A 27004-nucleotide genomic window follows, 5' to 3' on the forward strand; every position below is an offset into this window, starting at 1 on the left:
AGTGGCACCCTCCAGGGGTTCCTCCATCATTGGAAGAAGAGCTGCCAGGCCTCCAGGAAAGACATGCCCTGTCCCTCTGACTGCAGAAGCAAGTCAGACACTAATACAGTGCAAACCCCATGGTTATTGCTCTGCTCCAAATGGCAGTGGTCAGGTACTGGGCTGCTCTACAGAGATGTCCAAATGACCTTATGATTTGCTGCCTTCTGTATTCCCTCTCCCCCTCCCATCTCCTCTTTCAGGTTCTTCCTTTTTACCATTTTGGCCCCTCCCAAATAAGCAGCTTGCTCATAATTACCTTTTCCTTACTTGTCTTAGTTTTTCTACACGTGCACCCAAACTTGGTATTTCTGGTAGTGTTTCCTAGGTATTCTCAACTTTAAATAATATTACTGAGATAGTTACTTAGGTGGTGTGGACCTCGTTACACTTGACTCTCCAAAAGAGCCCCCGTATTCTTCTGGAATGGTCTGGGACGTTCAGCTGCTTCTCACACAGGTCTCACTGAAACCCAGTCATTCCTCACATCTCTGTCTTACATTTATTATCTGTTGTGTCCAGCAAGTTTTGTCATCCCTTCTGGCTTCTGACCTCCTATTCAGTTAGATAAACCCCAGGCCAGTGCATGCACCCTCTTTCTCACATGCCTCTCTGCAGCTAAGTTGTCGCATCCAGCCTAGAAGATGACCCTTCTTTGAGCAGGATTTTCGACTAGGTCCAAAGAAGGACCCAAAGGTCTTTCCCAACCTGTTTTATAAGATTCTGTCATGTTACACACATGGTGTCAGGATGTTGTAAAATCGGTAGATACAGCCATCATGGCACTTTCACTGAAGCCAGGAGCAATTTGCTTTGGTTTTATGAAATGCTCAAAACAAATTCAAATTAAAAATAGAATTCAGGTTACTGTTTCTTCTTTGCAAGAACAAGAGAAAAGATTTTCACATTTTTTATTATTTTTCCAGTAATTGACCCAAGGAGGTGGTCTTGTCTGTCAGAATTTGCGCACTATTTGACCTCCTAATGATGATTTCTCAAAACCTAAAGTCCATAAAAGACATTCTGAACACTGAAATATTTTTTCATCAATTCCCCTTTTTGTATGCTGCTGTAATTAAGGATTTTTTCATATTTTTATTGTGGGTTTTGCTCATAGAACATTTATAAATCAAAATCATATTAATATAGATAATAAAAATTAAAATATATGCAATCTTCTCTTTTATTGAGGAAAGCAGTTGATGCAGAATGCCATTAAACTCTATGTAAAAGCTTATCTTTTCTGAACTTGGAATTTTTCAGTTTGCCTAGTGAGAATTAGAGTTTTGTCATTTCAATCCAGCAAACAGAAAATTAATGAAGTCAGTCATAATTGTGATGGACAGTGATAAATAAAAGTTCATCATGATTACTATTTGAGAAAAAAATCTGTAAGTTACATACATTAAATGAAGACCTTACTGTGAAATTTCAGTCAAGAAGTTATTTAACTGCAGTGTTTCAATTTGTGAAAAGCAAAACTTTATAAAAGGATTGTTTCAAGGGGAAAAAAGGGTCAAAGTTATTTACTTATGACATTTAAATGTTTTCAAATTAAATTACCTTTGCTTTGAAACCTAGCTGATTTTAAATGTTAAAACATTCTACTTAAACAAAATATTTTGGTTTTATTAAATTGAACTGACTTATCTATCTTGTCTCAGTTTTATTTTCCTTCATTATTTCAGTAATGTTGCTACATTAGAAATGGAACAAAAGATGTTTTTCTTCCTGTCTTGTGAAGTACATTAAAAAGTATATTATCTCAGAAACAATGGTGTCAATTTATGTTTTGATTCAAAAGGAAGAGGAAAATTGCCCAGTAAAAATGTGGTTTAGTTATTTTCTATATTGAGATAGATCACATTTTAGGCGTATTTTATCACTGCTCTTGAAACACTGGAAAAGGAATGTTTTCAAATTGCAAGAATATACAATAAGTTTTGTTTAAAAGGATTAGTCATTTAATATTTTTCTGTAAAACACTGAGATTTAAGTTTATGTAAACAATAATGTATTTATCACCCTTCTAACCTAAGAAACATATATATACTGTCTATTATATATTGCCAAAACTTCTATAACAATAATCTATTGGATAATGTACATGATTTTAAGGAGTTTCAAGTACAGTGCTGAAATGGTAGAAACTATGGGAGGAAAACATGTTTAACTCTTTCTTAAGCACCTAATGTCACATTGGCCCTCCCTTCCCTTCCTTTAATTTTTACCAGTCATTTGGGATGCTACCATACCACTCAGGGACCTCTTGCTATTAATTTTTGAGAAATAATTTGTTAGGACAAATAGTACCTGTGGATTATACACAAGTGGGCTGTTGCAAATTCTTCCTATTTAAACTGGGTAGTTGCTCATCAAAGTATCATGTATTTGCTTTGTTCCCTGACTGAGTGACCTGGCCTTTATAAACGGAGGAATGACTCAAGAAATCACTGAAATTCTTATTCTTCTAGCAAGTTCCTCAGGAAGAGAAACAGCACAGAAGAAAAGCCTCTACTGCTTTGGGAATGTAAAAGGACCTTTGCGCTGTCTTGCATATCTGTATTATCCTTGACTATCTACGTGCACTCCAAATATAAATGTAGATTGATTGGTGTCTAGTTGAGGAAAAGAGAAGGACGTCAGTCAGATTCATGAATCATCTCTCTGTTTTTCACAGTTGTTCCTTTCTCAGCAGGTAATGGCTAGCATGACTGTGTGTGCAATTATAGTTACAGAAACGGTGGCTGGATTTTTTCTGACTAACTGTGTTGTTACTGTGTCATGGTTCTGACAGTCACGCTCTGTGCAAATCGTACAGGTATAATTGCAAAAAATATTTATTTGGTTGTTGATTGTGGCAGGGCACTTTCGTTATCCTGAAGCTGTATGTGCCTGTTTATCATATACAAAATAATTTTGTATGAGGACAGGCACTGAATCCCTTAATCTTGTTTTAATGTCGTATTTTCACTGACTGTTCACTGTAGCATAAATTTCTTGTTTACATGCAGTGCTGTTTACACATCAAGTACTTTTTTCTGTTTTGTTTGCAAACTTTGAAGGTTTTCCTTTGTTCAAGGAAGATCATATGTTTCTTTACTCATTTGTACTCTTTCATAAAATGTATTTGCTCAACAGGGTAACAAATCCAGTGGTTTGTAGTGTTTAATAGTTTCCTGTACCCATTTATTAATTTAAGGATGCCTTCTAATAACCCTCTTCAGCGTATATTCTAAAACCAATGAGTCTTTTAAGTCATCTCTACAGTTAAGCACTCACTGGAGCCATTTATTGCTGGAGGCAGCATAGCAGATCACAGCTCATCTTGCACATCATCTAACCAAAGCATTAATTACTTTTAAAAATCCTGTTATGACAATAAAACTCGAATTCCATAGTGGTTCTAATGTATTTCCAATATAACAATGTAGGTGAGGATCTTATGTGACCTGCCTGTTTGTATTCTGGTAATTAAAAGCTTTTCAGATGAGAATTGCAAGGGTTTTTTTATGGGACATTGGTGGTTTGCATGCAAAAATTGAATTGTTTTGTATATAAAGGACTGAACATACTCCAATTTTTTAAAATTTTGTTGTTGTTTTTTTATTAGAAATAAGCCATTCCGCTTTGAAAATCATTTTTAAAAAACAGTTAAAGAGGTTATCTTTATATTCATATCATGTTGGACATCAGTGTGCCTAGCATCCTTTATCTGGGCCATGTAGTATCAATCTTCTTCACCATATAATGTGCTGTATTAGTTGCCTAGATGTAATGTGGCTACTTTTTACTCTTTGTGTGTGGTGCCTCAGTTTCTTCTCTCTCTTAAGAAATCCATTACAGCTTTTGTTTAGTGATAAGCTACACATAGAACCAGAAGAAAGTACCTTGATCAGTAGCCCACATTGCTTTTTATAAATTCCTTGAACTCCTGTTAAAACTGCTATTTTAAGACCTTGATACAAGACAGCCTTGACACTCTTGATGAATAAAAAGGAATGATAAAGCAGGTGCCAGCCCAGTAACTATTCAATAGTTTCTTTTGCCACAAGCTACATTAAAACCTTTTGAATATTTCTCGTGACTATCTCCTAAGGCTGTTTCAGCTTCTCACACTCTCCATTTATCCTCATAGTGCATTATGCAGGGTTCCAGTGGGGTTTTGTCCTCTAGGAAAGCCTATCTAGATATAACACATGACTAATCTACTTTAACCAGGTGTTATCAGGAAGTACTTCTGCCCAGGGCTGCTTGCACTAGCTCAGCGTTTCTGTTTCTCTTTCAATTGCAGGTTCTGCTAGGCTTTCCTTCCAACTTTATTCATAACAAAATCTGAATTCCAGTTCACACACCTCCTTCTGTAAGGAACGTGGGGCCTCTTCTATAAATAATCTCCAAAGATTTTATTCCTACCATGTCTATTCTGTTTTATGACCCCAGCTATTTTAAATTATACAACATATTCTAGTCAGCAAGGTAACTTTTTTAAGGCCTGTTAAGCTAACAGGGAGTCTGGATTCTGAACTGCTTTAATACGATAGATAAAAGTCAAGGAAAAACGAAAATGAACTTTTATCTAGAACTTGATTCAAACCAATATAATATGTTTATAAAGGAAAAGATCAGACTAATCTGTTGTGCTAGAAATAAAGAAGAGTCCATGTGTTGAAGGCTTAGGTAAAAACTGTCTAAAATCAAACCTATAATGCAAATAAGAACAAAACCACAAACTGTTTCAGTTAAGACTCTGAAACTGAAATTAATTTAGAACTAAGAACATATTCAGCAGTCGTTAACTTAAAAGAAAGGCTAAGCCATATTTTTTTCCGAACTTCACAGAACAATAATGTTAACTATGACCTAGAAGCTACTGAAATTTTACAGAGTTGAGTCAGAAAACCAAGAAATGTTAATTAATAAAAATCTAACAATAAATATCATGAAGTATATCACTGGTGGTAGAAGGAGTGTTTGGAAATAATATCTGCCTTGAATGAAGAATTGGAGAGAGAAAAAGAGACATTCTTAGATTTAAAAAGTAGCCTGTACTGTGAGCACTTAGGAAGAAATATGTGATACAAACTGTAGAGTTAATGAAGGTTTCTGACATTGTCCCTGTGCAGCTTCAAGCCAGTAGTAGGAATGGAGCCTCGTAAGTAGAGATTGTGTGATGTATGTCTGTCGGTCAGGATATTATGGCAAAATTCATCACGTTACTACCTAAAATAATTTTATGAATTTAAAATTATTGAATGCTAACTCTGCAGCTACTGTTACCTATAAAAAAATCAACTGGGCAGAGAAATTTATTAGTTCCTGGGCAATGACTAATTTTGGGTATCTAATTACAGCATTAGGACATGTAAAGCCCATATCTGTGCTGTCAAATTGTCTTTCTGTTATGTAGTATAATAAGTTACTTTCCAGACTGCCGGCTAGCTTGCATTCCCAAATGAAAAACTCATGTCTGGAGTTTTGCTTTTGCTGTTTTAGAATGCCACAAAATAATGTGATTTCCCTTTAATAATATTCCAGGATATAGCTGCTGTTTTTTGTTTCTTCCTGTGCATTTGGTATAACTGTTCATTTCTCTGAGGGGTAGGAGGTAAAGGGGGAGAAGAAACAAAAAAGGAAGGCATTTCTTTTGCTTTTCTTGATTTTTGTTTGGTCAGTGTCAGCAAGAGTGGTGTACTCATCTAAGTAATTAATTCTACATAACGTGTTTCTCTGATTGTAAATTGAACCTAAGAATATCACAGCTTTTTGCACATATGGCGTAACGACCTGTAATCATTAAGCCTATGCAGTTGTCCTTATACTGTTATTTTACTTTATATTGTATATATATTTTGTTTTCTGAATCAAATGCATCATCAGTTGACTTGATCTGTGATTTGTATGTGAAAATGTGACAGATAGAAGAGGTTTTCAGGTACGGAAGGTAAAAAACACAGGGAAATAAATATTGAGTTTGCACTTGGAGATTTCAGAATACCAATTCACAGACACATATATTTTGTGTGGAATTTTCTTTGATGATTTTTGTTTTCAGTTTTGTTTTGGTTGTTTTTTTTTTTATGTCAACTGTCTTTCTCTTGAACTGTTTTAACTGGATTTGTTACATTTCACAGAAATTGTACAGCTGTTTTTTGTACACATGCTTACAGATCTGAGAGAAAAATCATCGGGCTGAGAAAAACTTGGTGCCTCATTTTTTTTTGTGTAAAGTCCCATAGCCCAGTTCTACCAGCCTTGGGAAAAGAGAATAGAGATCAACTATAGATGAACCATTTCCCTTCTTCTACCTAGAAATTTCACTTTTTTTTTTCTGCCAATTGCCAGGGGACCGTAGGAGTTCTTCTGGCAATCTATCAACCCCCTTCTTCAGAAGGATAAAACAAAATACAACATCCAATTTTTCTTTCTGATACTAGCCCATTACTCTGTCTTTGGTCTCCAGGTCATTACACCGTTATTCCTACAGTGCTGAATGATATAACATTGGCAATAGACTAAGCACAGGTAATGAAGAAAGAAATAAAAACTTTACTACCTGATTATTTATATCTAAACAATACTGTTAATTTGAAGCTGTCTGGATTTTGAAAATGGAAGAATTTGTTCTGGCAGGGAGGAAATCTAGAGGGCAGAGTGCAGAGGGAGAAGTCAGAAAGTATACGAGAAATTCAATTTATTACAGGTTCCATAACTAATTGTCACTCTGTCACTGTGGGACTGAAAAGGTTTCCTGCGGGATGTGACAAAAGATGTGTAGAGCTGTGTTGATTCTGCATCTGCAAAACTGAATCATTCAAATTAATTCAAATATGTGGTCAGTTTGATTATGGGAGATGGGGGACATGGAGATTCAGGACAAGTCTCCGCTACTAAGGGTGCATCTCCTCATGATGGTGAAGCATACGTGCTTCGCATCACTGTGCTCATACTGGTTTCCTGGGAATTCATTATAGTGACTTGCTGCCACACTAAGCCGTAACTGCTCTGCTGTAATGATTTCCAGCAGTGCTGGTGGAACTTCCCCACCTCATTTTATTTAATTATTTATTTTAATTTTAAGTTACTCTAACAGTCTCTTGGGATACACAATTCATTTTCGTGAGGGCTCCCAGGGGACAGCAATAATACAAGTCTACTCTGCAGTTGCATACATCATTATAACAAAAACCATAAAGCGGGACACTTAATCTGAAGCTGCAGCCAAGAGCACCGAGCAGTCGGCATCTCAGTACGTTAGCTTAAGGCAACAGTTTAAGGGATTTCAGAAAGTTCAGTCCTTTCTCTTTAGTCACTCTCAGTTCAAGTTTGTCTATTCTTTGCTTTAATGTCTGTTCTGCGTTAACCATTCAGGGTCTTTCCATCTGTACTCCCCCCTGTAGACAAACTCTGCTGTCTTCATAGCAGAGTTGAGGTTTCTTCTGGGGGGGTGGGGCAGGTTTTTAATTAAAGTTTGTGCTAGACCTTTACTAGGAGGGTGCTGAGTAAGTAAGAATGAGGACCTTTGTACTGAGCATTAATTAGACTTTGGTTTTAAAAGATGTTTACCAGAGCGAAAACACTTCAAAGTATCTTCAGTAAAAATCCTTCCTCTTTTAACTGTTGAATTTGTTGTAGCAGAAACAATTCTCCAGGCTTCACAAAAAATTCAGAAACAGTTCAGGCCTGAACTTCTAAGCATGATTATAACAGGAAGTAGATGCCATTGTAATCTTTCTTTTTATTATTATAGTTTTAGAAAATATTTGTTCAGCATAAAGAATTTTAAAACTTTAATTTGAGAGACAGGTGTTTAACAGTTAATCTCTGAACTCAGTTAAATAACAGTGGTTTTCGCAAAATTTAAATGTAATGCCTCCCAGTTAATGTTAATGCTGAGAAGAACAGATATTTTTGAGATGAAGAAGCCCTTCATAGTTTGCTGCTTTTTTCTCTTATTTTCTCTATGTCGTATATGAGTCAGACTGTAAAATAACACAGTTTACAGACTCCATTTTGGTATTTTTTTTTATTTTTTTCTATGGATGATTTCCGAGGGAGGAGGAGAAACAAAGTTCTGTATAGTAAATCTTGATTTGTTGGTATCTTCTGCACTGCTTTATATTTACTCTTTTATAAGGCAGGAATTTTTCACCATCACCATCCCCACAGTTTTTATAAAGGAAAGTTCAGCAGTAATGATTTCAAATACCTTTTAAATGTGCCATTCTGAGAAAACTCAATGCATTTTATATACCATTTTTAACTTATTATGCACTGCTTATAGTCTTATGAACTGCTCCCAGGCATTTCCCAAGATGGAAACAAAGGGAAGAAAAATAATACTTGAATGGATAAAACTGCAGCCTTATCATTTTGTGAGGTACTGCTTAATTTTAATGTACATCTGAAGTATAACAATGACTAACCTGTTTAAATAGCTCATCTGTAAATATAGAAATCTTTAGAAGGAAATTGCATGCCTCAAGCCAAAAACTGATTCCTAGCAAGAATCAGGAAAGAATGCAGAAAGGGAAGGAAACCAAGGAAGAAGATTATATAGTTAGAAACAAATATGAGACCCAGAATGTCTGGATTCTGTCCCTGGTATAACTTAGACTTCATATAACATTTAACTGTGAAAAATTCCTATTAAATCACATTTGTACTTAAGGTAATAATACGTCATGTTGTATGCATCTGTTCTGAGATGGGATGTGAGGCTTTTAAGAGACCAATGGCTTGGTATTTGTAGGGGTTGAAGGGCGATTACATTGATATGGAAATAAGAAGCAGGGTAATACTAAATGTTTAAAAATTTATTTCCTTAGTGGAAAATACCACACAGAGTTTCCTTTTGACCTTCTGCTCAGCCTCCAGAGACTGGAGTTCTTCCTTTACTTCAGCATAACCCACTGTCCTGAACTGAGTAATAACAATGGAAAATATGTGCTTTCTGGGTATTTCCAATGCACAAAAGTCTTGAAGTATTCCTCCATTATTCTGATGAGAAACTGTACTTAGATGAATACAGAAGAAAGCATGGTTGGACTTTCAGTATTATAGATTTGAAAGAAGCATAAGGGAAAAAATCTGCAGCCAAAAGACTGGTGATGACTTTCCTTTCACTGCAGTATTTTTCAATCTGATTTCTAATGTCTTGTTTGGTTCCTGGAGATTTTGAATTTCTTCTGTTGTGTTCCCATGAAATTTAGAAATAAAATTAGTTTAATTGTGTTTCTGTTTACATAACTTGTAATGGCTTTATAATACTCAAACAAAGCCAATATCGGAAGACAGTTCTAATTTTTGTAGATTTAATTGCATGTTTTGAGACTCCTTATTGACTGATCTTTGATATATTAAGATAACTGAACAAACAGTTACCTTAGGGTAACTATTTCTCTGAGGTTGAAGAGTTGTTTTATTTCTTTCAAGGTACTTTGCTTTAAGTGCTACATCAAATTCCATGCACATTTTCACATTATACTATTGTAGTATAAAAGGTTACATTTTCCTTTTTGAAGTGGAGAATATATTGTCACTGGGAACTTGGATGATTTTATAAAAATAATACTGATCACCCAAACAACAGTACCTGTACTTTCTGTCAGTATTAAATACTTTTGCATGGTTCCAGTATGATATTAGTTTGAATTTATGTAAAGCACATGGTGTAAAAGTGCACATTTTGACTGAAAGTTCCTGTCAGCATGCTCTAATATTGACTCAGTATCCTCAAAGCCTGTTTTGGAGGCTTTCTTTGGAAACCCATCATAGCCTTGATATTTTTCACTGTGTTGGATCACTATACGGTGTACAGAAGATTAAGAAACCATGTGAAATGAATTACCATTCCCTACCTATCTAATAACACTGTAGCAGTGATTTTATTTTACTGCCAGACCAGGTCAGTGATTTGCAGGTAAAGCCCAAAGAAGCTGTGCTGAATCAGCCAGTTTTTAATAATTTGAATGCTTTCATAGCTTGGAAGAGCCATGCTAATTCTTAAGGTATTTTAATAAAAACAATCTGAAAACAGTTTTACAGGAAGGATAGAAAAGAAACATTTGTTAAAATAAGAGTATTTGAAAGACTGGTTAGTACAGCTGTGAGTATAATCTAAGGTCAGAAACCTGAAAATTGCTGGTTTTAGTGATGAGTAAGCGGCTTTCTTTTCTTTTCCTATTAGATAGAAAATGGTCGGCTGTGGAACTCTATTGTGAAGATCTCAGAAGAAATATCAATTTTTCCAGAAAGCTTTTCATAATGTAAATATAATTTGAGCTTTCCCAAATGGGCAGATAAACAATGAACAAGCAGAAAACCCCATTTTGGACTGTATTTCTGAACCAGGCTTCACCTTCTGTCTCGGGAACTTATTAAAGGATTACAGCTGAAAAAGACAAGATAAAGAAAACCTTGAACAGGAATTTTATCCTACAATGAGAATTACAAGTACATCTTGTATCTGCCCAGTCCTAGTTTGTCTCTGTTTTGTGCAGAGGTGTTACGGAGCTGCTCACCATGGCTCCATCAAGGTGACTAGAAATCAAACCAAACATGTAGAAGGCGAAACAGAAGTGCATCATCGTCCCAAGCGTGGATGGGTGTGGAATCAGTTCTTTGTTTTAGAAGAACACATGGGACCAGATCCTCAGTATGTAGGAAAGGTAAGGTCATTGTCTTCTTTTTTGTTTTGATTTTGTTCTTCCCATCCCCTGAAATGTGGCATTGATGGAAGAAATCTAGGTATCTACTTAGATAGCACCTCCTTTTTTTTAGAGGAGGACATGTCTTGGTTTGCTACATACACACACAGTGAACTTGCCTGTTGTCTATGCACACTTTTCATGTTCATTACAAAGAAAAAAGATAAAGTAAATAGGATGAAGATATTAAAATATGATAAAATAGCACTTCTTCTGAGCTCATTTAAACATCGAGTGAGTGCAGCTGATCCTTTTACATCAGAATCTAGAACCCCAAATTCATGGGGCTTAAATATGTCAGTGCTAAAGACTTTTCCAGATTATTTCAGGGAATATTATAAATACAGTCTAGGGGTATTCATGCCACTCTGAGGGTAGGGTGAAAAACGACTCCTCTGCAGGAAAATCCTCTGTGACTTTCTTCATAAAAAGAGGCAGAAGGTGTGTTACTTGTTATAGTTCCTCAGAAGCCTGTGAGAACAAGCCCTGTATGTACATTTTGACATGTGTAGGGAGCTTAAGGCATAAAGTTCATGATGATGCAGTTGTAGGCTGTCCAGCTGAAGTCTGGTTTGCTCATGTGTGATGTTGTCTATAGAGCTTGGGTTTAAAATCTGCATTAAAATAACACAAAACTGTATATATAGCTTTATTACAAGATACATGACAGATGGAGCTTTTCTCCCCTTGAATACTGTCTTTCAACATTATAATACATTTTTTTATTACGTAATTTAGACGAATCTTAATGTCCTTAATGAAAATGGAGAAAGACATTGAATATGAGGAGTGAAGAAAGTTGGTTAATGGGGATGAGGGCATGGAAAAGGAATGATTTCGTTTTAGTTTGCCTTCAAGTTGAGAATCCTGAAAATTATATCTCAGAGTATGAAAAATATCCAAGGAAACCAGTAGCTTCTGAAATCACAGATGTCTGGTAGCAAGGGCTTTCAAATCTGAACAGTACTATCTGAACTAAAAATAGCAAGTGGAGCATCTGTACTTAAGATGCTGTTAACACAAAGACAAAAAAAAAAAAAAAAAAAAAAGTATGTTTAGTTATGCCAGCCTTAGTAAAATACCAAGTATTTAAGCATACTGAAAATCATTGAGATTTGTGCAGGAAATGTAAACTGGGGAAGGACCTTTCTAAATGGAGATAGCAGGTTGCATTGGAGGCGAAGCTTTTAAAATGGGTCAGGGGGTGAGAATATATGCTTCCAGACCCATCTTAGACTGATTAACTTTTTAATGAATGATTTTGAAATAGAACATTTTACAGACATGTTGCTGAGGCAAAGCCATGCAGGAGCATCCAAATATTGTCTGGAAAGAGCTAGATAGCATGAAAAAGATTTGGATATGGAGTTAAAGAATAAACCTCAGGACCACGATGTGATAAGGCTCTTACAGAACAATATAATGAATATCTGTTATACACTACTGGTTTGTCAGGTGTAATGACAGAGGAAGAGAAAGATCTGGTCACCAGATCAATTATTGCCTCTGCTGTCATACTTTAAAGAAGGTAAATACAATACTAAGCTGCAAAAGCTGAGATAATCAAAACAGAGATAAAGTGTTATTGAAGCCGTTGTGAAAAATAATGTTAACCTGTCTATTGCTCTGATTAGTTTTGGCCAAGAAAAATGAATTTATATATGAAGCCATACCGAGAAAATTTAATACTATTGTTGGGGTATTGGTGGAGAATAAACTATGTTTGTTTAATTAATCCCTTAAATAGTAGTGGAGAGCATATATTATTCTATAAATACACTTCAGAAGAAAGAACAAGAGAAAGAGAAGAGCTATTTAAGTTGATTCAGCTTTTACTTTAAAAAAATTAGGTTTTGGTACCCATGAGTTAATTAGAATAGAAATAAGAAAATAAGTAAGGTCTTGAAAGAGTCTACTAATAGGAAGAATGGAAACAAAAATCTGAAGGAGTTTCAAAGTAAAGCGTGTTTGTCTTTGTGAAAGCATTTACAGACATGATTGCATGCAGGAACAGAGGCCTGGATTCAGTGAGCTAAAGGATGGTCCCTTTCAATTTTATGTTCCTATGATAGCATTAGATATTTTCTTTCATCCTCTGACCACTCTATTAATGCTACATTTACAGAGATCAATGAATAGGATTTCTTTTAATCCTTAGTGGTCAGAATGTGACTACGTGCCTTGTTTGAGGACATTTCTTCCTCTGTACTTAACAATTTTTCTCCTCATTTACTCAAAGAATTCCCTGCAGTGTTCATGATTTTCTACTCTGAGTAGTTCACATTAGTAAGCTCATCTTTGCAGAAGCTTTGTGGGACTTAGAAGCATATGTACTCTATTTGCCATTTGTTGTGATGATTCTGGTGACCTGATTTACTGCAAAGATCAATCATATTAGCTCAGGCATATATTTTTAATTCAGAAAAAAAGGAAAGCCTGAGGCTGACATAATATTAGTAAATAGCAAAATTTCAGTAGTGGTCATTGTGCATGAGTTCCTTTTCATTTTGAAAAATAGATGTTTTACTGATGTTGCATTTAATTGTACACACCTCATCAAGGTGTCATTCTACGTGCCTTTAATTTGACAAGAGGATTTCATGTAAAGCCCCTCAGTTTATGAAGAAAGACTATGGACGTGTGCTCTTTAATTCCAGGCTTCTGTTCAGTGGCAGCAAGATATCAATTCTGTCAATTATTAATTCTGTAGAGTACTCTGCTCTACTGGTGAGAGTTTTGACATTTTAGATGTGTCCTTTCACATTTTTCACACCCAATTTGGGCATAACATCACAGAAAGCAGAGTCATTATGTACAATGATGTTATAATGATTACAGTCATTGTCATGGAAATGCACACTGAGGACAAGAATAGGGTATGCCTGCAATGAAAATGGTAAGGTTTCTCATTCTTACCATGAAATGACTGTCAAGAGGATGGATTAATATACTGCCATCATCTGTTATACAGCAAGTGTTAGGACAACAAGTCATCATTATATTTTAATATCAAGCATATCCCCATTCCTCAGTCATTTCTCTAAAAAAAATGCCATTTGGAGACTGGAAATCCATATAAAATTAATCTGTATTAACCCTACTCAGAAGATTTTTATAGGAGCATGGCAAAACACAGATCCTGGAAAAATGAGATCGTGGCACAAATCAAATATGATCCTTTTGTGGATGTTAAGTATTTTCTGTGGTTTGGGGATTACTAAACTGGTTCCCTGCTGTTGCACTTGGGTTAAGTCTTCAGTGTTTCAGGGTATGTTTTCCTGAACAAATAGCTTCAAAAATAGTTTTGTATTAAAAAAGATATCTTTAAATAGTTTAAAACCCCAGTGACTTCTTTTTCTAAAATGATGAATTTTTGGGGGATGGTTTCTTGAAAACTTCCCAGTGATCAATAATAACTAATAATGTTAGTTTGACAGACTGCTCATCTGGGGTTGCAAGTATGTCTGTGTGTGCATGCAATGGAGAAACTGGAAATATGATTAAGTGGGAATAAATATCCTTGTCTCAGATAAGCAGCTTGAATCTACATAAGTGAGCTTTCAGCTACATGTGACTTCTTGAGTTTTGCATCTCTCTGATGAAAATTCTTCTAATGAAAACATAGCTGTGAGCATGGAAAGAGGCGGGGCTAATAAATGCACCATGGCATGGTGAGGAGTTGGGTGCCAACTACATCAACTCAGAGGAATGAAGATTCTCCTGAGCAAATCCAGAAAAACTGGTGATATAGGGCTGCAAATTTTAACATTTCTCAGTTGCCATGGCTGGTATAGTTTGCATTTCTCTTGCATTTTCGGCATGCTTCCAGGTCAGATAATTCACGTCAGGATATGGAAAACAAATAACAAAAAAATAATTTTAGGAAAGAAATGAAACAGTGTACATGTTTTAGTCCTTAACATTCGGAAGTTTGAACCTTCACAGCTCTTTGTTTCCAGAAGATCTGGTCCTTCTGATATTCCTTAAAAGTGAGTTGGTCTGGAAGCAAGTCATAACTACACATTATCCTTTTTACTTCGGAGAGAGAAGTAAACGTGCAGTGGTAAAGGGAGGACCAGTGTTGGTTTGAGGCTGAGTGAGTCAACCTATTAGAGGGAATAACAGAGGAATATAATGAACAAGATTTACACTTGATTTCTCTGTGGACCATTTGGATCTCTGAAATACTGAACATACAATTCTTAATCCGCTTCAGATGTCCTCTAAAGATAAACAGGAATGGCTTTTCAGGTATTCAACTCTGTTGTTTTTCAATTGTATTTTTATTCCCAAATTAGGGGGGTAAGGGGAGTGACACTTTACTTATGTCTTAAATTTTGACCTGTAATTAAAAAACACTTCCAGATTTATGTTGATGAAGGAGAAAATGAAGTATGGAACAGTTTGAAATGAATGTGAATACAAGAAAGGGAAGATGAAAGTATCAGCTTTTAAATCGTCCAGAAAGTTAGATTAGGAAAGAGATCCCAGGTGTTACATTGGATTTTTAAGGCAATAATTCTATTAATTTTTTCTTTTACTCTTGAAAACAGAAATACAGCATAACAGACATGTCATTCCAAATTCTTTTCCAAAGTAATACAATATGTCATTGCGATAAATTAATTCTGATAGAGGAGAGTGAATCTAATCTTTCCTGATCATATCAAGACAATTTCACATCTCAGATTTAATGACAGTAAGGGGAAAATATGTATACTTCAGAATAACTGCTAAGGAAGAAACAAAACTGGAGTTTTACAATTAAAATGCTTTTACTCAATGTTAGAGGTTTACATAAAGCATATCAGATGTTTCAGCATTTTAAACATAAGCAAACAGTTCCAAAATTTATTCTGATAAAAACGTGTTTTTCTTTTATGATAAAGAAAATGAAATGGAAATTGTAGATGTTATAGTCTAAAGATTTTGCACATGGCTTGTTAGCCATTTTCATGTCTTTGTAAAAAGATATGCAAGTTGCATAATCAGCATCTAGAATATTGTGCGTCTCATCTTCTACCTTTTAGGTTGCTAGTTTTACAAATAATGTGCTTAGATAAAATAGTTTTCCTCTATATCTGGTGAAAAAGGGGTAGCAATAACAACCTATTTATGCAAGCACATATTTTTCTGTTGTGTTCTGGACTTTGGCTGCTTCTTTAAAATTTTATACTAGATTAGACCTATGTAGAAAATCAAGTTTAAAACAAAAAAGGTGAGGGAGTTTGGCTCAGCAAGATTTAAAATCACGTATTTGCTGTATCTAGTGTGAAAGAGAGCAATTTTTCATTCTTCTAGGGCTCTTAGAAGGGGGGGAAGACCAACATTGAATGAATACACTTAATATTTGAGCAAAGATTTTGGCTTCACAGTTTTTAATTCAATTTAAGAGTGAGATGTCTCTATCTTCTTCAAAAAGGGCCTTTCAGTAAATCTGTGACAGATTGAGGTTATAGTTGTTTGCACTGAAAAAACAGAGTTTGTATTTTTAATAGATCTCTTTAATTTAAAAAAAAAAAAAATCTTCCCTGTTACAGTTTCTCCATAGATCACTAACCTCAGATTTTATAGTTCTTTATATATACTTAGGTCTTTGTGGTTTTCTGCTCTCTGATTACTCAGGTCCTAATTCTTGTCACCTTTAGTGTTGCTAAATAACATTTTGATTTAGTACCATTGAAGTTGATGGAAAGCTGACACTGACCATGTAGGACAGAGCCTATTCATTTATTCTTCTGTCTCCCACTTGCTCAGGGAGTAGCCTTACCAAGAAACAGAGGAAGTGTGCACTCTCCATCTTAACTGCTGTCATCAAACCGGAGATCAGTATTGCTCAACATTATATGGTCCTCTATCATGTTAGCCATCTCATTTTCTACTGTACTTCTACAAAAAGCAAACTGGACTGTTGCCCACCAAAAAGCTTTTCAAAATAAAAGAATGCACATGTGTACTTGCTTTCTTTTTTGAGTTCTGTTGGTTCAGACAGCCCCCTTTGCCAACTCCATGCTGGTATTAACCTTACCTTTATTCAACAACTGTTACTTGATTTTGCGAGATTGAAAGCACATCACTCAAATTCTACAAGTCGTAGAATGCTGTGGACCTTTATGTTTTATTTATTATTTTAAAAGTGGAATCCCTTTTAAATTTTAAATTTAATTTTTAAATTTTAAATTTAAAGTGTAACATTCAGACGTTGTTTGGAGGGAAAATCAAACCCAGGGGAAGAGAGTGCTTCCCTCAGCCCGATCAGTCTGATTTTATTCCAATGTATTCAGCCATATCTGAGGTTTCCTGAAGCATAGTACTGGCATTGCAGTCCTTTGACAGAAAATGGCTGTATACAGACTGACAAGGGCATTTTAACTTTGCAGACCAAACAAACAAACAAACAGAAAGGCATGAGCACACTGAAGTTCAGTCCTAGTCCAAAGACATAGGATAAAGTGTTTACCTGGTTTAATTTCATTTAAGTTAATGTGGAATTGCACCAGGAAGAAACTTGGTCTTTCACATCAAAATGGCAACACTGAATCTAATCTGTCAAAGTATTAACTGTGAGGAAGCTTTATACAGTCTGTCAGTTCTTTATTGCAAAACATCACTTTGTTATGTGCAGACTGTTATTTCAGTTAATGTTTCAAAATAATTTTGTCAAGGTGATCTCATCTTCCCCAAGATTCCAAAGGTCTGAAAAAGTCTTTATCAAACTTGACTTCTTTTTATTAATTCTTTACTTCCTACCCTTTCATGGTTTTGACACACCAGCAGCTGAAGTTCTGTGGCTTTTACATGTTCTTTACACTGAACAACTATACTGATGAAACCAATGTCTTTTAAGAGGAATTTCCATTACTCACTTAAATGTTTTAACAGCAATTTTTATGAAGCAAACAAGCCTTGTTCCTAAGCTATTTACATTTTTCATTTTTTAAATGGTACTGTTTAGAAGCAGGGCAGAAGCTGGACATTGCTGAAGTTGTCTGTTGTTTTTAGGGTGGGTGCTTCTTTGTATGTCGGTAGCTTTTCTGTTGCTGGCCAACAGCAAACTACACTTTTGCATAAGAAACAGGAATTTTTTGACTACAAGGTCAGTGAAGACAATAAGAAAAGCTACATGATTGGCAAATTGCAATCACCTGTCTTAGTGGTGGTGTTTATATATTAAATATCTACACTTTTCTGTTAATTAAATGTCTGGAAAGGTTCAAGGGAAAATAACTGAGAGAATCTTATTGATTTGTCATGTCTATGTAAAATGACCATGCTAATCTTTAATAATACTGATTCTTGATGCAGAGACTCAGTGATGTTAATTACTGTATTGACATTCTGTAACATTTCAAGAATTTCTGCAGATTACCAAGTGCTTTCTTCGCATTATGTTTTTGAAATGTCAAAAAATAGGAAATACCTGCAGTGTTGACAGTCTTAACATTGTGGCACACATGAACTTCGTGCATGTCAAAAATCATAGAGGGATACAGGTGTAGGATGGTATAAGTTTAAATTCACCTTATGAAGAAATTAATCCATTACGGCTGTTGTGTATCCTAGAGATTTTTGATAGAATCTTTCTGCTTGTAAAATGAGATAAGTGTGTAACATGCAGTCAAAGGAAGATGAGTCCCTTTGGGTTAGAAGATGAAATAACAGAGTTTGTGTCTGGAGTGAGTACAGGATAGATATTTTAAATTGTGCTTCTGTACAATATTTAAGTTACTTTGCAGTGTGTACTATGTTAAGTATCTAGGACTCGTTTGTATTAAAGAATAAATTAATAATGTCTGAAAGCAGGCAGTACCCTGATTACTCAAAACCACAGGTATGTAGTGTGGTCAGTGGTGAATTTCAATGAATGTGTCTCCTGCTGTTGTTTGGTTACCCTTGCAAATTTTCTGGTCTTTATTAAGATACTGTTTCCTTCAGTCAGAACACTTACAATGAGGTTAGATTGTAACAGATTTCTCTCCTTCATGTAGCCTTTATTTTTTCCCACATGTTTATAGGTAATGATGATCCCTGTGACCCTCAAGCTTCTATCAGATTTGGCTGGTATTCTTCACAGTCCTGAAAGGCACAGGCACCAGTGCAGGGGTGTGTGCCCAAACACATGTGTGTATTGATACACACACAGAGGTTTGATTGCATGGGCATTGCTTCTAATACAGCTCATGTTTCTTCAGAGAAATGTAGTTTGGTGTCAAACTCAGAATTAATTTATTGATTCCTCCAGCTGAGTGACTGCCATGAGGTTTTTGGAAGTCAGACATTTTGTTGGTTTATTACTACTTGTCTTGGTGGTCATAGTGACCTTTACAAAACATAACAAGTTGGAGCCCTTTCGTGGTGCTGTTTTGACGCGAGGGCAGCTTCTTTCACTGAGGGGCTCCTTCCAGTTTGTGGAAAATAAATGAACCAGGACTTACTCTCTAAGGAGTCTCAAATGGAATTTGCTAAGTGTTATAATAGGTCCTCATCTCCTTAGTACGATACCACGTTGTGTACAGCAACAAGGTAATTGCAACAGGGAGTGGGTGCCCATGTGCCGGGGGCAGTGAGGGGGCTGCGGGGTCGGCCCCTGCGAGGAGCGGCCGGGGCTGCCCCGCGCCGGACACAGCCGGTTCCAGCCGGCTCCAACGGCCCCACCGCAGGGCACGGCTGAGCCCCTCAGCTGAGATGGCGGCGCCTCGGGGAAAGCCTGGGTAAGGACGGGCAAAACGCTGCCCGGCAGCCAGGGCTGAGGGGAACAGGGGGAGAAACAGCCCTGCGAGCCCCGAGGGGAGAGCGGGAGGAGGGCAGGAGGTGCTCCAGGAGCCCCGGCAGAGAGAGACCCCCTGGGGCAGGTGTTTCCCTGCGGCCCCGGGAGAGGCCCCGGGCTGGAGCCGGGAGACGGGTGAGGGGGAAGGAGCGGCAGAGAGGGGCTGTTATGGGCTGCAGCAGCCCCCCATTCCCCATGTCCCTGCCCTGCTCAGAGGGGAGGAGGTAGAGGAGTCTGGGGTGAAAGAGTGAAGGTGAGCCTGGGAAGAAAGAGGTTTGGGGGTAGGTGAACGGTGTTTTTTTTTTTTTTTTTTTTTGTCTTCGTATCTCAGCATCCCAATCTATTTTATCTGGAAATAAGTTAAATTACTTTTCCCCAAGTGAAGTCTGTTTTGCCCATGATAACTGATAGGTGATCTCTCTGTCTTTATCACGACCCACAAACTTTTTTCCATCTTATTTTCTCTCCACATCCTGTTGAGAAGGAGTGAGAGAGCAGCTGGGTGGGCAGCTGGCAGCCAGTGAAGGTCAGCCCTCCATGAAGTTGGTGTGGCACAACTTTCCTTCTCTGTAATTGCATCTTTTACTTATGCCATACTCAGTATGCATAGATTTTGCCAATCATTATGTCAAAATTATGTAAAATTCCAAAAATACTTAGTTTTTGTATTAAAATAAAACAAAAAAATGCAAAAGAGGTGGTGGGTCAACTACATCCATAAGATGTGGCAGTGAGGAAATAAAGATAATTCTGCATCCTTTTATATTCATTTTTCTTTTGGTAACGTTAAAAGGAAATTTACTAGTTAATCTCAAATCAGTAAGTGGTGAAGGTGAAGATATGCTGACAAATTCAAGCATGAATTAACATGTCAATTACTTCTCGAGTACCTTCTCAACCTTATTTTAAGAGAGGTGTTTATTCAAGTTCAGTTGCCTGTATAACTTTTTCAGGGCCATATGCCCTGTTGTCTTTTTAAAGATGCTGCTGCATCGTTTGTTTATTCAGTATATTTTACCAACTCACTCAAGATGTATTTATAAAATTAAATATTAGCAGACTTTTACTTAGCTTTTTTATACAATGACAGGAACACTTTTGTTGAACAACTGAAACTCTAGATTAAATAATCCTATTTACTGTGTGACAAACAAAAAATTTAAAAAAGTGCAGGAAGTTGAACATTATAGTTAGGTGAATAGAATGTGCATCACCATAGTTAGGTATTTTCTCCTTTTTTCCATCTAGAAGGATGTGACAAGTGAAATCGTGCAGAACATGCTTTAGCAGGAAGATATTCTCTTTTTCTAAGGTGAAGGGATTTCAGATCTAGCAACTTACTAATTTATCTCAAAATGGCTGAAAAAAATGTGAATATGAGCCTGCAATATTCTTAGGCTCTTAGTGGAGTTTGCAAATGGTTATTTTTGTGGTGTATTTTGTACAGCACTAAAGGTAATAAGTCATATTGGTTGATTTTGAATGTACTGCCTTCTTAGCAATTGCTTCTTTGCCTTATTAGATACTTTGCCTACTTGTCATCTTTTAGTTGTATCAGAATTATGTCTAATGCTCAAATTGTATTTGCGCTCTAGAACACATGCACATTGTTTAATTACAATAAAAATTTGTCAGACAATAAGTAGTAAAGCAGGAGATCTAGGGTTTAAGTTTAAAGCTTTTCCATTGTTTCTAATCGTATAATGCCTGCATAGTCTATAAAACTAAAATCACTGTGGTGAATTTTCAGATTAATAATTTTTGTAAATATTTAATTTCTAAAATATGTATATTTTTTTTTCCACTTATAGTAGAAAACACCAGCTTGTAAAAATAGGAAAGGACTTTTTTAGATTTTCTTCATATTATTTTCTGCTTCTTAGGATTAGCTCTGGTTGGTTCTTGTCAAGCAGTTTTCATTTGAATAGTTACTCCCACAAATTTATTAGCTGCAATTTAAACAACATATTTTAAATAACAATGAGAAGAACACAAACACCTTTGTTTGGAAAGAAAGTGCAGAGATGATATCTGCATTCAGACTATGAACAGCAATTTACAGCCAAAAAACTGAGCAGAGGTAATCTGTATGTCTGGGGCTAGAGCAGAATATCTTTAAAGTTGTCTTTGTATTCCTGTAGTCTTGGGTCCATTTGCTAAAGAGTCTATTCCTTCCAGAATTTAGATGAGATTTTCTAAAAGTCAGGTTGTCTGTACAGAGCTGTTTGAGATAGGACAATTGCAAAGATGTCCTTCTATAGAATTGTATTATTAAAGGACTTGGGGAACAAATTCACCGGGCAAGCTTGTTCTAAGTTTGTTGTTAGAGAGCAGTAGTGTAGCCTCCCTGTATGATGAACATTTGTATTAAATCTTCATTTTTCCTCTTACAATAATCTGAAATTTTCCATTAGGTTACAAACAAACAAGAATCCCAACCATCAGGGATAATTTTTTGTATTCATAAATTTACACTTGGGATTTACCTTGGCTTTAGTGTGTAATTAATTTGTGTGGCATGGAGTATTGGTATGTCCTTTGTTTTGTTGTCAGATATGTGTATGTGTGTGTTTAACTGTTGCCAAAATGTGTTTGTTTTATTATATTCCAGTGAATTAACATACGCAATACTTAAGGTATCACTATAAATAATGCAGCTTTTCAAAGTCTTATATAAAAAATAATATTTATAGCTCTACTGAGGAGATCTTTTCATATGAGTCAAAGGACCTACTTGAGCCATTCTTTTGATAATGTGTTGATAACAGGAGAGATGCTATCCACAAACAGAACCCTTCCTTTAAGCTAGAATAGCCTGTTTAGGAAGAGGTTTCTGAGTATATTTACAAAACAAATAGAAATGCTTATAATTAACATAGATACAGTCTATTTTGGAATGCATGGTCCATTTTTCTTTTTTAATAAGTTTTTTTAATATATTTGTATTGCTATATTTTACTACTTAATTATAGATTTTAATTGTAAGAATCAATAGTACCCTGAAGAGGTGTAATTATGGACCTGGTAAATTATTACAGAAGCAATGTTTGCATACCCTTGATATATTAATACTTTCTGTCTGAAAGCCTTGAGTCAAATCATGACAGCCTAACTATTTCATAAAAGAGCATGTATATGGATATTTCAGTTGTAATATTAAAACTACAAGAACATTGTCATTAGCCCACTAAGTGGAGTAACAAAGTTCCTGCTGATGTGTTGAAGGTGTTCAGATAGCTTCTGAAGGCAGGAAAAATGCATCGGTAATGGGGGACTTCACTTAATCCCTGGAAGGCAGGATAAATTTTACATTGAGGTTGAACCCTAGTATCAAAAGACTAGCCCTAACAAATGACTGCTTCATAAATTATCTAGTCATCAAATCTCCAAACGAACTAAAGCTAAACTTGGTTTTAAGTAATGTTTAAAGCAAATGCAAAGCACCTGCCAGCAAGATGTGAAGGGCTAAAGGAACTTGGAATGACTAAATGGCACAGTAGAGAGGGCAGATAAAGGCAGAGTCTTTTAAAAAGTGTGGTTGTTTCCAAATTAGAGAAATAGGACTGAGCAGTCTTGCGTGTTAATTCTAAAGCACGGTAACACATCAAAGAAAGTTTGAGGAAAAACTTGCAATAAAAAAGTTTTTAAAAGACAGTTGGGGTATAAAAGGTATAAAGAAAACAAATCAGTGCTGTTGCAGAAAAGCTAAAAGAACTTTTAAAAAATCTCTTTAACATGGGAGACCTTGAGGAGCACGGCACAGTCATTTTACAAGGAATGCATCAAAGGAAGACTCTCAGCTTGAAGCACTCTGGAAGAGTACCTGGTGCAGTAATCCGAGAAGAAGTACTAACCAAATAACTTTGGTATATTAATATCTAAAGCTACTTTGGTATCTGAGGACCAAAGTGTGTAGTGATATCAATATCACAAAGAAATTAACCAAAAAAAGCAACCTCAAAAAAACCCCAAAAACTTGCATGTGGGGAAACCCAATGTCACTTAGCATTTTAGTCAAGTGACAAAATCCATTAATTATACTAAGGTACTGATAAGAAAAAATGGGACAGTCCAACCATAAAGAAATGCAGCACCAGGCTCTTCCAAAACTGACTGAAATTCAATACAGATAAATGTAGAATGTGGCACATGAGCAAGAGCTAAATTGAGCAGTTTTAACTGAGTTGACAGTTTCCAACCATGAACAAGACTGTAAGGCTATATGACATCTAAGATAAACTTCCATCTGCTAAGTGCTTAGAAACAATCCAATGAACAATCTCAGTATTAGAAATCATTAGGAAGGGGGAAAAAAAAAAAAAAAACAAACCACCCCCAAATATCTTACTGTATAAATCCACGGTACACCTATATCTCTAACACAAAGCATAATTCTCATTTTCTTATCCTCTTCCCCAGTCTTGCAAAAGAGACATTTCTGAGAAGGGCTACAAGGCTGACCTAATGTATAGAACAGTTTCCATATGAGTGATGAATCAGACCATCAAACAGTCACATTTATTTGAGAAGCTCCACGTTTTCAGTTAACAATTTAAATTCTGGAATTCTAATGTTTATTTACAGCTGTTGTCTTTCTGAGTAGAAGATGTTTTGTGGAGAGGGATTGCTTTACTTTCTTAGAGGTAGTATGAGGAACACCTGAGTAGGGGAGGGGTCTTCTGACTGAAAAGAGATAAAGTGGGTTTGATAGTGACCTAGATAGTCATGAATAGTGTGAGGAATGTGAATCAGGAATGATTTTTCACTCTCCTTCCTTCCTATAAGCAGTAGGAGTCATCCAAAAAAACCCAAAATGATAGACTAGAAATAAAGAAAACAATGCAGTTCTTCACACAGGAAATTGGGAAGACTGCTTGGAATATGATGCTTTGATGTTTAATGCTACATCAGTATTCCTAATTAGTCTCTGAATGAATTGAGGTAATTCAGCAGGTAAAAACCATGGCACATTGAGATTAAGAGCAAGCCACAGTTTGACAGAAAATCCATGCATTCAAGAAGTCAGAGTTCCATGTCCATAAATATAGATAGCTGAGCTTTAGTTCAAATAAATGTTAACAAAAATCACTTTTGCCCATCACACACCTAAATCACAACCACCTGTCATACAAAATACTATTCCAAGCTTGACTGTGTCTGAGGCTATTAATAATGAACCCAGCATTTCCAGTCCGTCCTCCTTTATTAGATAACTTTCCCTCTACATGTCTGTAATAGCATAAGCAGATCTTGTTTTACATTCTATTTGGAGGAAGTAGTTTCTCCATTTTTTCTCTGTATGGTATGAAGGCATTGTGACATGTTTCTCTCAGAGCACAAGGAATACATTCATTATAGATAGTTTTCATACTAAATCGGCAACCTGCCTATTTACAGTGACTCATTCAAGGTTTGTTTTTATTTAAATCATTAATCATAAGAATCATGTAAAATCAGGATGTAGAGTCCAGGTAAAAGCTGAAATATATGCATAGTAGTATTGCTTATAACATTACTACAGTTTGTGGAGGAAAAAAACCCAAACCAAAATAACTCTTCCATCTTACGAGTTAGTAGTGATACTCAGTGGCTCCAGTTTAGTGCGTTTAGAATTTATTCATGTTGTTGACTTGTTTGATTTGTTTCTTTCCAGTTTTGACTTCAAGGAGTAGATTTTTGGTACTTCTAGAAAAATCAGATCCCACTTAGAAGCCTCCATGTAGGAACCCTAAATCAGCAATATCCATAGTTTTCTTCCTCCTGTATCTTAATATTTAAAAAGAGTTGCTAGATGTGAAAATTCTGTAATTGCTTTTAGTTGTGGCCACTTTCTTATTAATATAACTATTAACCTTTACCTTGCACTATACTGTCTTTCATCTATTCTGTATCATTTTCCCCTTGGTGAATCTAGCTGCAGAAAGCAATAGTTTTCATTAAAGAGACATTGCTGTGTCCCTCAAATATAATGACTTCTCTGATTTCAGTAAGGATGCTGATAGTTACTATAGTGATTAATAGTATCAGAAAGAATGCAAATCACCTAATTAGGCAGTATATACAAATGTATTTGACCAGAAATAAAAAAGTTAGAGTAATGTTCCTGATTCTTCCACAGAAGAGACATACTATTAAGTAGCAATACACAATGCCAGTATTAATACACGGTAACCTTACTATGGCTACTTTTTCTTTTGATCCACATGATCTTACTATGTATTATATACATTAGCTGAAAAAATGGGACCAATGAGGTCCTACAGTAATATAAGTAATTCTTATCTCTGAAGCTGCTATTGCAGCAGAACTTAAGTAATTCACAAGGCTTGTACTGACCACTTGCACAGTAAACAGAAATTCTGCTCCATGTCTCAGAAGTATTCTAACCTGTAGGATATTAGCATTTACGTGTGTTGATTTTATTTTCTATGGGAGAACAATGTTCTTCTCCTCGCAGCGTTTTGTAGCAAATCATAATGAAAAAAAATCCCTAGGTGGAAATGTGATACAAATATCAAACCATACAGCTACCTTAGGGAAAATGCAAAAGTTTCGCTTCTGGCTCAGTAGTTACTAAGTAGTAAGTTACTTTTGTAACTTAAAGTTTCTTCAAAATTCCTAGAACCATTTCTGATCTCTAAAATCAGTATTCTCCCAACCCCCAAAAAACCCTGAAAATGTAAACCTCACTGTTACTCATGAGCTGTCTTCATCAGTGTAATCCCTTAAATACATCTGTAGGTGTAGTATTGGTTTATTAAACTGGAAACATCTAAATGACGATGCTTTTCCTCCAAGAAAAATTGTCTATGAGGTTTCAGCCTATTGAATACCAACTAAGCGGAGAAAAGGAATCTTCTCAGTGTGTCAATTTACAAACAGGAGAGCAGGAGTGCTCCAGTTTGTCAGCCCTTCTGTTTTACCTTGAATAATCTTCATTTGAAATGCACCTCATTTCTCATGGTATTCCCATCTGCTGACTTGTTTCCAGTCAATAGAAAACACAGTAACTAACACCTGCATCTTTCCCCCATCAGCAGTGCTATTAAGGAAGTAGAGACAAACTATTAAAAATCTGTTGAGATTTTGCAGAAATGCTTTCTCCTTACTCTTCATTATTCATCTGAATTCCCTTGTTGAAATTTCTAGGACTGTAGTTCCAAGTTTCTAGCAATTCATGACTGTATTTGATACTTCTAGTATTTCTTTGTGTTGTTGTACCTGTGACTAAAAGATCACCGTGCTGTGACCTCATGTGGATCCTTTGGAGACTAATAGATGATTCAACCCCAGCTTTATGTGGTGACTGATGAAAGATCATATTGATGTGCGAATGAAGTAGAGTATATATGTGGGCACCAGAAGCTAAACGAAAGCTGTTTGATGCACTTTTCTTCAAACCTTTCTCATTCTGAAACATACTAAATAGGAAGATAATGTATGTCTCAAGACAATATTACATTAATATATTACAGCTACATGAACTGCT

General features: G+C 35.9%; 1 protein-coding gene across 14 annotated transcripts in view; it reads left to right on the forward strand.

Annotated features, from left to right (window-relative positions):
- The window catches only part of CDH18 (cadherin 18), a 536769-nt gene that overhangs the window by 339763 nt on the left and 170002 nt on the right, over positions 1-27004 (forward strand). For all 14 annotated transcript variants that reach the window (XM_042806880.1, XM_042806879.1, XM_042806882.1 and 11 more), the window contains one exon: positions 10229-10709. In XM_042806880.1, the coding sequence (XP_042662814.1) occupies positions 10482-10709 (228 nt within the window). In that variant the 5' untranslated portion in view covers positions 10229-10481. The remainder of the gene's footprint in view (positions 1-10228; positions 10710-27004) is intronic.

The sequence above is a fragment of the Tyto alba genome, unplaced genomic scaffold (genome assembly GCF_018691265.1).
Source record: "Tyto alba isolate M040663 unplaced genomic scaffold, T.alba_DEE_v4.0 Super-Scaffold_48, whole genome shotgun sequence".
Taxonomy (NCBI): Eukaryota; Metazoa; Chordata; class Aves; order Strigiformes; family Tytonidae; genus Tyto; species Tyto alba.